A 13,750-nucleotide genomic window follows, 5' to 3' on the forward strand; every position below is an offset into this window, starting at 1 on the left:
TAATCTATCTTTGGATGAAGATCAGGTGCCCCATGATCTATAACCAAGGGGTTATGCATACTGGAATAAGTACCATTTAAAGGACTGTCTCCAACCTAGATGAAAGGCTTCTTATCAGGTATTCTCAAGTACCTCATGCACAAGGAAACTGAAGAGAATCAACTCTTAAATTCATATTTCCCAATTAAGAAGGGCCTCTGCATTGAACTGTCTATAGAAAAGACTGCTGACCCCAAATGACAACCACACCAGGATAAGAAAACAACAGCAGTGGTAGGCAGCTGACCCAAGAATCTGTATCAGTCCTGAAGAACCATCCAACTAATTTAATTGAACTGTTTACCAAATGTTTGTCTTCCTATCAAAATGGAAAGTTATTGTTTTACTTCTGACCATACTTTTAACTCCAATGTTCAGGATGGACAGAAAATTCTCTAGTGAAGTTGTCTAACTATTCATGACATGTACCACTGCTTGCTTTGAGTGTACTGCTAAAAGCACATATACAATGTTTGAATGACAATTTGGTATAATTGATTAAATGCGTAGCCTATAAAGTGTTAAAAAAAAAAAAAAACAACCTGTTTGCTATATGGCAAGGATATCAGCAATGTATACCTGACTTTGTGGAACAGAATTGTATTTTCACAGAATAGTAGAGTATAAAAATGTCCTAAATGTTAAGAATACAATTCTGTAAATTACCTATTGTAAAGCACAGAAACAAAAGCCTTTTTAAAGCATGCTTGAAAATACAAAAGAATCAGTCAGTACCCTAAAGTTGTTACCAAGAGTAAAGCAGTATATATTTTGAACATCCAAAATCATAACTGTTAGGTCAAAGAAACAAACAACCAAACAACTGTTTGGTTAAGTGAAACAACTTAAAAGAATCTGTAGAAGTAGAGCTTAGTTTCAAAAACTCATTCCAGAATCCTAAACTAAGTCAATTATTTTATTATTATTCAACTGTTAAGATATTAGTTCAGTTGTAGTGTATAACTTAAAAGTATAAAAGGGCATTTAGTTTCAAGCATGATTTGGGGATATTTCCATTTCCATGTAGAGAAATATGGTTTAACCACTGCGGCAGTCTGTATATTTTCCACAAGAACTAATTATAAAAATTAAGCAGAAAATCATTAAAACACAAAACAGTATTATTCTATAGAAATTAGATGTCTATAGTAATAAAACAATGTCAGTATCACTATATCTGATTCCATAAGTAAATGCCATTTAATTTCATATATAGCTTTATCTATGACCTGGTTGAATATGACAATGTTTAATATCAATGATAAAATAGTGCTCTAAGTTGAATAAACACTCTAATACAGACGGATAACTGCTCTAATTGAACCAGTTTAGAGGCCATGTTGTCTTAAAAGTTATCTAATAATTTCCCACTGTGACCTTTAAATATAAGAATAAATTTTCTTAAAATGTAATTAGGATAACAGTATATTAGGGAATCACAGTAAACTTTTGATTTTAAATACTTTTATTACTTAGTTTTTTATTTGTTGAATTACATTTTAAGAGAGAAAAAGAGAATAAGAATGAATACAAATGAATGGCACCACTGAATCAGAAGTGTAGTTAAGGTCTACCATCGGGGGAATAAGGACATTGGAAAGGAGACATCTTTTCACCATCTTTCCTCCTGTACCATGATCTAAAAGGCATTTTGCAGGGGTGGGTCAAGAAATGTGCTCAGTGAAAGAAACTGTCCTGGTTTCCCAAACTCTCTATGCTATGCCACTGGTAGGGGAAGAGGAGAGAGGGAAGAATAAAGAAAAAAATATTACCAAACATGTACTGCAGAATATACTGAGGTCCAGACTTCCTGTCTCTGCAAGTTCAACTATTGTCTGTGAATTAAAAAAAAAAAATTATTCAAAACAGAACAATACCAACTATTGTGCCATCAATATGAGTATCAATACACACTACTAAATATAAAATAGATAACCAACAAGGACCAGCTGCATAGCACAGGGAACTATACTCAATATTTTGTAATAACCTATAAGGGAAAAGAATATGAAACAGAAAAAAATATATATATGTATAACTGAATCACTGTGCTGTACACCTGAAAATAACACGACACTGAAAATCAACTATACTTCAATAAAAATAAATATATGAGTAGCAGCAAACACAATGCTCATTTTTAATTAACCAATGTTTTCAGCTAAAGATAATAAAATCTCTTCGCTTACTTCTGTTATTTCATTATAATATGAATACAGGAATTTTATTTCTTGGATATATGAAAAAGCAACCCTAAATTTAGTTATGGGAATATTTCTCTGAGAATAAAACTAAATGACCTATCCTAAGAACTAGTCTCTATAAGGTTTTGATGATTAAGGGATGAATGTAAACCTAAGTCCAATAAAGAACTGAATCTTCAGAACTGGATTATGACTAAGAAAACCTGGCAAATCAATAACCAGTAACGTCTAAAGAATACTGGAACATAAGGGTAGCACTCTTTATGCAGCCTAGAAAGGGGAAGATAAGACCGTAAGAACCTACTAGTGTTTTAATCCATGTGGATAGGAAATAATTCATCAGGATTTGTTCTGTTTTCAGAAACTGGATTAAACAGCTCTTAAAATGATCTAATTGCTTCTAATCCAATTCTCTACTTACCGTGACATCTTTGGATTATAAATTCAGTTTCCTACGTACCTCAGCTATAGATGAGGGGTGCCCTGGATCATATATACAAACATTTCAGTTATTAGAACAATATATCTACACTATCAACCAGTTTAGTGGCCTTCTAATTTACAGTCATTTAACAAACATTTACTGAATGCATATTTATTTGCTGAAGGTTTACACAGATGTGTAAACTACTGTTATTTGTCCCTCAAAACAATCATAATCCTTATAAAGGAGAGAAAGATGAAATTTTAAAATGTCATGGAACTGTAAGGACTGGCATCACAAGAACACCAAAGGTGAGCACCAACTACACATAACCTCAGTTTGGTTTGAAATTTCTAGTTTCCTTTTTTGTACTCTATTATCTGCTAAAAATACTGATAATCTGGCAATAAAACACAAGTGACTAGTTAGATTGTATCTTGCTACCTTTTTCTTTTGTTCCTCTGTAGCTTTAATAATCCCTGGATCTGATTTCCAAGATTTTCCAAAATTGTAGAAAAGTGCAATACTATTGACAAGGAATGGAAGATGGATAAATAAAAAGTTGAGATGTACCTAAAGTTAAGGAATCTAAAGAAGCAATGAAAACTAGTTATTATTATAGGTAAACTTATAATCTGTAAAACTGTATCACACATACACACAAAAATCTCCAAAAAAATACAAGATGGTTTATTTATTACATCAAAATAGATTACATCTATACATGTTAGTTTACCTATTACATCAAAATAAATACATTTCCCATTCTGCTCATAAATAAGTATAAAAAATAAAAATGTGAATTTTTTATAAACTTTAAATCATGTAGGGTTATCTGACACTTTTGAAAAGTCAGTGAATACATTATTTTTAAATGATCATTATTTCTTTTGACAAAAATGAAGGGACTTCTCATGTTGAAATTAGCATATTATTAATATTTTATCTATATGCATTAAAATCTACCAAACACTTAGATATCATACCCATATATTTAAAAGATTGTTTTTACATTCTCTCCGTTGCCATTTTTGCCCACATTCAAGGTGGCCTTAATTTTAGAAAAGGTACTTATAAACCTGCTTAAAACAGAAACAGTTTCTATGTTTACATTTTTCTACCTAATGAAAATATAAGAAATGTACTAGGCACTTATAAGTGAAGAATCAAAGACTATTTTCAATAACACTGGGAGAAATAAAGCAATGTTGCTAGAGCAACACATTTTTGGGACACAAAACATACCATTTTCAAGATTTTACGTAGGTACAAAAGCTATCCACAGAACTTCCCACGAGAATGGTGCCTTCCCTGTACCAGAGAAGAAAGGAAAGGCCTCATCACCAAAGCCTGGGAAGGACACTGACAGACAGGGACCTGTGTTCACATACTGACTGCACTAACCCTTCTCTTCCACTAGTCTCCTCACACAGCTCCTAGTCACATCCCCATAACTGATTGCCCCTAGCTCAAACCCTCTGGCTTGTCATTTCTTCACAAATGTATCATTTCTTTGCTAAAAGGCATAAAGATTCCTACTCTGGTCACTTCTTCATTATTTATGAAGGCCCCCATGTACATGTAAAAAAAAAAAAAACCAAAAGATTTAATAAAATGTTAGGCTGGGAATTCCCTGGCGGTCCAGCGGTTAGGACTCCTCACTCTCACTGCCGAGGGCCTGGGTTCGATCCGTGGTCAGGAAACTAAGATCCCACAAGCCACAGGGTGCGGCCAAAAAAAAAAAAAAAAAAGATTTTATGTAGTACAAGTATCATACAAACATTCTGTTAAGACATTTGGACATTATCATATATACACACTCTACATTTCTTATGAAGCACAGGTAAGAAAGCACAGCTTCAGGCTTCCCTGATGGCGCTGTGGTTGAGAGTCTGCCTGCCGATGCAGGGGACACGGGTTCGTGCCCCGGTCCAGGAAGATCCCACATGCCGCGGAGCGGCTAGGCCCGTGAGCCATGGCTGCTGGGCCTGTGCGTCCCGAGCCTGTGCTCCACAACGGGAGAGGCCACAACAGTGAAAGGCCTACGTACCAAAAAAAAAAAAAAAAAAAAAAAGAAAGAAAGAACAGCTTCATGAATGAAACAATCCTATATTTGTGTGGTAAATATGAAAACACTAAACAACTACTTAAAATACAAGAGGAAAGAAAGGAAGAAGAAAGAGTAGTTAATATCACCTGCCATATATAAAAGTGATTTCTCTTTCTCCAGTCCCCTATTTATTCCCAACTTTCACCATCCTTATTCCCCAAAATCCATGGGTACAGCCAGAAGAGAATAAACAGAAAGTCAAATTTTCAGCTCTTCCAACAGCAAAATTCGCTTAAGAATAAAGCTGGATAAATGTATGTGCAACGAATGCTGAACTGTGGCATTTTTCAGGGCAGTATCTTATTATAACAGTTTCAAAAAGTGCTAACATATAAGTATATATAGGTCAGGTTCTTACAGCCTGGATTAAATTTGCAGGGAGCTAACTAGCAGCTCAGTAAATGACTACAGGTTTGAAAGGGGTATTCAGGAATTAAATATCAGATGAACTTAAAGAATTTCTTTGCTTTTTTAAAGGGAAAGAGATTAGATATCTTCAAATGGTAGTTTAAACTTAGCTTTAGCAATAGATCAGTGCAGTTAATTTAAAACATTTAACAGAAATAATTTTTTGGTATGGCTGTTTTTTGTAAACCTTTTTTCCTAATGAAAGTTAGAAAACACTAAAAAGTATAAAGACAAAAACAATAACTCCACAACCCAGAGATAACTCCTTTTATTTTTGGTATTCTGCACTTTTAATCATAATTGAGATCATTGTGTATTTATTAACATTAATAAAATTTATCACTGACTACAAGCCATTTATTTAGGCTGCACAAAAACCCTATGATAAAGCCTGCTGCTATCCCCATGATAAAACTGAGGCAGAGGTTAATTAAGCAGTCTAAGATTAAAGAATGGATTAGAGGTGGAGCTGGTATTACGAGCTAGGCTCTTACTACCTATGCTATTCTGCCTCTCCAAAGTGCTCTGCAGTATACCCTGGGTCATTAAATATTATGGGAACAATATCTTTGGGTATGAACATTTTTATTGCTTGATATATATTTTTATACCATCAGATTATTTACAGAAAGATACACCAATTTACAACCCCACTAGCAATACATATTTGTTGATCACTATGTTTGCACTAGCATTGAGTAAAGGAAAAGAGCTGCGAATTTAGAAGCAAGAGAAGCACTATTTTATTCTTAATTTGTATTCGTTTTTATGCTTAAACATTCCTCCAATTAGAAATAAAACAAATACTTGTCATCAACGTTTTCATTTAAATGTTTATGGAATCTTCTTTTTCCATTTAACTCTTTAATCTACTTGGATGTTATTTTGATGCCTGCTGTGAACTACAGCTCTAACTTACCATAATACCCCCAAAATGAACCAAAAACAGTCAATCAAACCAACCAAGTGATCCACAAAATGCAAGCAACAACTTTGGAAAGAGGACAAGCCACACTATACCATAAAGTTCAAACTGGAGGTCAAGGAAAGAAGATGATTCTGGTGAGACAGGCCGCCGGGGGTAGTTCTTAATCCCACCTCCATCTGTATTAGTAGTATGGGAAATGTGGATGAAAAGACAAAGTCAGAATTCTTATCAATCCCACCCTGGACTTCTGCTATGGACTGAATCGTGTCTCCCCTCTTCCAAATTCATATGTTGAAGCCCTAACTTATAATGTGACTGTACCTGGAGATAGGCTCTTTAGGAGATAATTAGGTTAAATGAGGTCATAAGGGTGGGGCCCTAACCCAACAGGACTGTGGCTGTATAAGAAGAGGAAAGAAGAGATCTCTCTCACTCTCTTCCTGCCATGTGAGGACACAGGGAGAAGGTGACTGTCTGTAAGTCGGGAAGAGAGCCCTCACCTGAACACAACCGTGCAGGCATCCTGATCCAGAACTGTGAGAAAATTAATTTTTGTTGTTTAAGCCACCCACTCTAGGATATTCTGAAATAGCAAAGATCTAAATATCAGAAAGAAGTCATTTTTCTCTAAATTATTCTATAGCTTAAATAGAATTTCAATCAAAATTGCATTAGGCTTCCCATAGAACTTAAGGAGCTGATTTTTAAAAATTTAAGTAGAAGTGCGAAGGGCTAAAAAGAGGTAAGATATTCCTGAGAAACAAAAAGTTGGGAAACTTGGCCTACCAGATATCATGAGTTAAGAATAAAGCTACAGTAATATGATAATACAGTACTGGTAAGGCACACAGATCAATAAACCGAATAGAGTACAGGAAACTTGATAAATATCGAGGTTGATACTGCAACTGAGTGAGGAAAGAGTGTGTTGGAGCAATGAGTTCTCTAATGAGCAAAAAGGAAGACACTGACCTCTCCCGTCACATCATTCGTTACACACAGTAGTCAAACACATGTGAACTAAGAACTTTTGTAAGAGTATCTTTAATGACTTCACAGAAACCTGCACATGTGCACAAAAAAAAGATATACAAGAATACTTATAGCAGTATTGTTGGAATTCACAGGTGATGACTGGATACCTAAAGATAGGGATTAAAAAGCTTAGAAAATATGAGAAGGAAACTAGCAGAGATACATGTAAAACTGAAGAAGTCCTAAGAGTAAACTACAGGAAAAAATGCTCAAGAGGAAAATGCATAGGAAAGAATGGTGAAAATGATAATTCTGCACTGTTTTCATTTTTACATATGTAATGATCCAGGTTCCATAAGTTTCTCACATCCACCTTTGGTTTAAGAAGCTTAAGACCTGATTGAAAAATAATTATTTTTAGATATAAAATTCCTAATAAGTTATTTCAAAAGTGTTGCCAACACAATAAACAGTAGACTCTACTGTTTACCACAGTGAATTTTAGAGTTGTTTGATTATTATAAATGAAGTATGGTCAATGAACAAAATTTTCAAATAAATAAAAGCACAAGAAAATCACTCACAAATCTCACACCCAGAAATAACCACAGCTAAAATTACATGTACTCACTTCCGGCTCTTATCTTTTGCACGTTTTAAAATTAGAATCTCTCTGTAAATACAATTTAGTATTTTTTCATTTGTTATATTCTAAGTATGAGCCCATATCACTAAGTCTTAGAAAAGCATTTTAATGGCTATTTTATCCTGTACCATATGTCACATAACTGAAAAATCTTTCCTCCTATTCAGGTTGGACATTTAGGTTATTTCCATTTTTTCCCTATTATATTGTAAATGGTACTATGATAAATATCCTTGTAAATAAATCTTTGATCTTATCTCTTATTATTTACTTATAAATAATTAACAGATCAAAGGCCCTTTCTACAGGTTGCTAAATTGCTTTCTAAGAAGGTTTAGGAACTTAAAAATTATGTTCAGAGTAGAAAATAGGGCATTTGAAGACATACTGTATCAGGTCAAAGAGCTGGGTTCTATATCAGACTCTCGATAATTACCTAGCTATGTAACTCTGAGCAAGACATACAACTTCTCTGAACCTCAATTTTTCCATCAGTTAGAAAATAGCATTACGATTTGTGTGATTTATTTTTTTAATCTCAAAGGATTGTTCTGAGAACCAAGTAAAACAACGTATCTGAAAGAACTACAAACCAGAAAGTCACTAAACAAATATAACATGTATATGGGGTAAGACTTATCTAATGAATAGTAAAAAAGAAAAATAATTTATTATAACAAATGGTTTACATCAATATAATACTCATTACCACCACAAAAGCACTTAAGTTGGGTAACATATTATGAGAACTAAAATAACTTTTATACAGTTGATCCTCATGCCTACGAGCTAGAATTTATTTGTAACTCCAAAATCAATATTGACAGTGCTTTTGCAGTCATTTGTATGTGCAAAGCAGCAAGAAATATGAGTTGCCCTATGCACACATTCCCCGCTGAGTTACATGAGGCAATACTCTGCCTTCTTGTTTAGCATTTGTGTGCTTCTCTTGGTGATTTTGCTGTTTAAAATGGTCTCCAAGCGCTTAAGTGCCATCTGATGTTCCTAGGCACAAGTCTTTATACACAGACTATACAAAACTCTCTGGCATAAAGTTTTCATTATTTGGTACTTTACTAATTATCCTGTTTTTCTCTACTTACATCCAAACAGATTAATAAGAGTACAGCAACAGTCTAAAATTATTTTGAGATGTGAATCTGACTTTTTTTCTTGAACATAAAATTTACTGTCCAATTTAGGAAGCAAAGTTAGAAAATATGTCTGGAATACTGAAGTCATTTCAGAGGTCAGTGCTTTTTTATAAATTTGAAATAATGAGGTACTGAAAATGAGCAGATATGTTTTATACATTAAATGTTCCAATAAGATAGTTCTAATGCTTAATAAATCCCTGAAGAACAATTTTTATATCAAAGTATAATACAAGCCTAGAATGAGCTAGTGAAAACTGCCACATGGAAAATTTTCAGTAGACACTATGCTAAGAAAGTATTTAAAAGTACTATACTTTCTAAAGGTAATCCTACAATGCTGTGAAAATATAAGAATTAGAAGTGTAGTTACAATTCTGAGGCTCCATTTCACAAAGAAAATTAGCATATTTTGCTTTTGTCTAATACACAAGACAACTTAAAAAGAGTGCAATATTAAAACATGTAACACTGTGAAGTGAAACCAGCTATTAATTAATATTGTTCAGAACAGTTAAAAGTCACTGAATAATTCATACCATTTAAAATCTTATATACTTTTTATAGCAATGTCTTGAAAAATGATTAAGACATTTATGAAACATGTACCTTTATTATAATAAAACAGACTGTCTTACTGGTTGATTTTTTTCTATTAAAAATATCAAAAATTGACATTGTCCTTATTTCTTGAGATGTGAATCTGACTTCTTGAGATGTGAGATCTGAATCTCACACATACACACACATTTACAATTTCAAATTATATTACTTTTTAAAAGTATAGTACATTGAAATAATATGCTGAAGTTAGCAACATTTGAAGATACAGCATTACATGTTTTTCATGAAGCAAAAGAGAAAACTGTTACCTATCACAGCAAAATAGTAAGTTGTGATAATAATAAAATATTTAGAGAAAATAATTTGACACTAAAACATGGAAATCACAGTTCAGTAGAAAGGTTCAGAGTAAGTGTTATAGAATAAGACAAATATGTGGTTCTACCCTGCTTTATTAGAGACTAGCTGTGTGACCTTGGGCAAGAATAACTGCTTACCCTATTTAAGCCTAAATTGTCTCATCTATAAAATGGAGACAACAGTACTAACGTATAGGATGTATACTAAATGGAGCACAAAGTATTTAAGAAAATGCCCTTTAAAAAATCAATAAATGGTCACTATTATTATTATTACTGATATTATTAAAAGCAGCTTTGAAAAGCAATTTATTAAATATGAAACATTTAAAAACAATACATTAGTTCATACTTATTTTTCTAGGAATACTGTTTTACTGTAGCACGTCGTGAGTAGTTCAGCTCTTATGTTAAATTATTATTAAACTAAGACCTTTATAACCAAAGGATATCATTCCAAAACCAGAAGAACCACGTCACATACATCCAGAATTTGGTTGCCAAATATATTCCAAGGGGCAATGCACTATGCATCGAATGATCAAAAAAGGATCTGTAAAACACAAGAAGTTTTATCGAATTTGAACTCCATATTTCATTGTAAAAAAGAATATTTATTTATTTAAATGAAAATCACATATATTCTGTATAGTATACTCTTAACAAAACCCAGAAATCCAGGATGCTTAAGTATCCATACTGTTTTCATAATATTCAATAAGAAATGAGTGCACAGCTGAATGACTCAGCAAGAGTCTTAAGCTACTTTTAATTCATCAGAATTAAAATTATATTCTATGTACTTTTCAACTTTAGAATTTCACTGTATTCCTATTCTCTTAAATCAATAACTCACTTTAGTATATATAGTAACTCTATCACCCAGCATATTACCCACCAAAGACATAATTTGAACAAATGAGCGCAAAGCAATCCCCAAGTTTTTCTCTATGTTTCATCATTACTTCTCCTTACCTACACATTCCCACTAAGCTTTCAGCACATCTTCTCAAAGAGAATGAACTGGCTAACTTGGAGGAATTAAAGGTCATTGTTTACAGAATTCAGGAAAAATAAATACTGATAAATTTTATTAAACATAAGCAGGATCAACCATCCATGTACACTAAGTAGGGAGTATTGGTGAATTCCTACCTACACTACCCCTTGGAGTGCCTAGAAACACTAAAATGAGATTAATTACCTAGAATTAAGCCTCTTCCTGAGAGTTACCACATTAGTGCATTACCAGCCATTCTCATCTCTCTCTGAATTATTTTCAGAACTCTCTTTTCAAATTCTGGTGAAAACAAGGTACTAAAGGAATAGAAATTAGGTGGGAAGTTCTGGATCATAAATGCCTGCCTAGTTTGCTGGATGGGCCACTTTAGGGGAATAGGATCTAGGGATAAGAAGAAAAGGGCATGATCACAATGTTTAAATAAAAAAGGAGAAAGAGAAAATTTTAAAACAAAACAAAACTGAGCGCTACTTCATATGCTTAGACTCTACCTTGTGCTAAAATCAAATCTTTCTTGCACACTGCCTATGATCAAAGAAAATATAATTCCTATGGAAAGGTAAGCTCAAGCATTATAGTTACCCAGAAATAAGCAATGTATATTACATTTAGAGTTCAACAAACTTGAGTCTACTTCTATTGAAATGTCTTAAAGCTGCATTTTAGCCTTAAAAATTATATGTTAGACCTTGTCACTGGAAGTACCTTTAGAGTCATTTTTAACAACAATGTTAAAAATGTTAAAGATTTCAGATATAAATCTGCCAAAAATTCTTTAACATTAAATTAAGATCAAACAAGTTATATAAAGGCAGTGTTCTAAATATACAAAACATTAATTTTATATAGCCAGGTCCAAACTATATTCTTACATGTCCAGTTAAAAATATAGCTAAAAACAACACACTTACTTTGAAAGAAACTGTACTGTAGCCCAAACGCCACCATACATTAGCCCTTTAATGAGCCAAGAATCAATATTTAGGTCTGCTATAAACCCAACCAGCCAAATAACTAGGAAAGGAGTTCCCAGCATTACTTTCTGCCGAAATTCCTGTACAGAAAAAAAAAGAGAGAAACTTTTGCATGTTTCAAGTAACCTCAATGTGAATCACTGTTACCTGTGTGAAAACATAGAACAGGGGTGAAATTATTCATTCAAATATATCTACTATGTACAGATACTATTTAAGGTGCTAGTCTCTGTTTTCTAGAAAGAGGTATTAAATAAACAATTTAAAAGTTCTTGGTTAAAACTGTAGAAAATGAGAATAGAAGTTATAGGACTGGGTCTAGATAGTCAGATATAGAAGACAGTAGTACCACCTGCCAACACGTGGACAGGCTAGAAAACAGTTCATGAAAATACCACCCCATTTTAACAAAAGCATTGATAACTAAGGAGACAAGGGCAACCAGAATGACTGAAGGTCCAACAGCTATATCAGATAAGGAAACCTGAGTATGCTTAGCCTGGAGAAGATATTAATAATACATATAAACAGTATATTAAAACCTTAAAGTAAGATAAAGAATAAAATCAATCTACAGGGTCCCAGAGACCACAGAATGGAGACGATGTGCCTCTGAACACATATCAAAGCAGAGTGCTTAATATTTCAGACATAGTACCATTTCACTTTTGTACTGGTCTGTTAGAAATACTCATAAGTATAAAACCTGCCTGCTTCCCTGGTATCTTCACAACAACACAAAGTCTACTGCCACTCCTACATAACAGTCCTTCACAAACTTACAAGCAGCTGTTAAGTCTCTCGAGTTACCTTAAGTGACAAAACTATATAAGATATTCCAGCTGTGATCCAACAAAGTTCAGAGTGTAAATATTACTCTCATCATTGAATATTTACCTTTCTGAAGGCCAAGAATATATTATATTATGCCTCTTTTACTTTTAGCACACCTTTCATGCCATTGGCTTCTACTGAAATAAATACTTTTTCATATAAATGACCATGTCTTCCCCAATTCAGCCACTGTAATTCATTTTCTGAACTAATTGTGTAATTTTAACTTAGACTTATAATTAAACATATTGACTTCAGAGTTTAATTTTATGCTGTAGTGAAATAACACCCTTCCAGTTTGTTTCTTCATCTCTATTATGTGTGAATTCCATATCAAGACATTAGAGAAAGTTTACAACTGGGAGGAGAGAGTGTATGACTAAGGGTGGGTATTGGTGGGAGAGAAGGTGGACATGTGTCATTTGAAAAAGTATTTTCTAAAATTATCTTTAACTTGGTTTGTTTTTAGTCAAGACACTTGTTCTCCCTTAGCGATGGCCATATTTTTCATTATTAATGGCCACACTTTTTCATTATTAAAAATTAAGACAATTTACATACAGTGAAATTCACCCTTTTTTGTGTACAGTTCTCTGAGTTTTGATGAATATACACAGTTGTGTAACAAGCATGAATATCAAGACACAGAACAGTCCCATCAAGCCCTGAAATACCTTCTGCCACCAGGCCCAAGCCCTGGCAACCACTAGTCTGATATCTGTCTTTTTACTTTTTCCTTTGCAGGAATGTCACATAAAAGGAGTCATACTGAATGCAGTCTTTTAAATCTGGCTTCTTTCACTTAGCAAATGCATTTGACATTCATCCATATTGTTACGTGTATTAGTAGTAAGTTCCTTTTTAATGCTGAGTATATTCCATTACAGGATGTGTCACAGTCTGGTTATCCATTCCCCAGCTGAGGCATTAAGCTTGTTTCCAGTTTCTGACTGTAAATAAAGACATCATAAGCTCTCACATATAATTTTTTGTGTGAATATAGGCTCATTTCACCTGGTTAAATACTGATGTGTGTGATTTCTGGATTTATTTCAAGCTGTCATTTAATATATGCATTATAATACTGTAAAGATGTAATGGTGATGCGCT

At 33.4% G+C, this 13,750-nt stretch overlaps 1 protein-coding gene across 2 annotated transcripts in view; it reads right to left on the minus strand.

Annotated features, from left to right (window-relative positions):
- The window catches only part of ZDHHC17 (zDHHC palmitoyltransferase 17), a 139,104-nt gene that overhangs the window by 45,521 nt on the left and 79,833 nt on the right, over positions 1-13,750 (minus strand). For both annotated transcript variants that reach the window (XR_012324284.1, XM_073788386.1), the window contains exons 9-12: positions 11,744-11,886; positions 10,262-10,364; positions 3,112-3,234; positions 1,812-1,874 (exon numbers count right to left, since the gene is read on the minus strand). Coding sequence is in view for 1 of the 2 variants with exons in the window: in XM_073788386.1 (XP_073644487.1) it covers positions 1,812-1,874; positions 3,112-3,234; positions 10,262-10,364; positions 11,744-11,886 (432 nt within the window). In the remaining variant the exon portion in view is untranslated. The remainder of the gene's footprint in view (positions 1-1,811; positions 1,875-3,111; positions 3,235-10,261; positions 10,365-11,743; positions 11,887-13,750) is intronic.

This window comes from Tursiops truncatus, chromosome 11 (genome assembly GCF_011762595.2).
Source record: "Tursiops truncatus isolate mTurTru1 chromosome 11, mTurTru1.mat.Y, whole genome shotgun sequence".
In the NCBI taxonomy this organism is placed as follows: Eukaryota; Metazoa; Chordata; class Mammalia; order Artiodactyla; family Delphinidae; genus Tursiops; species Tursiops truncatus.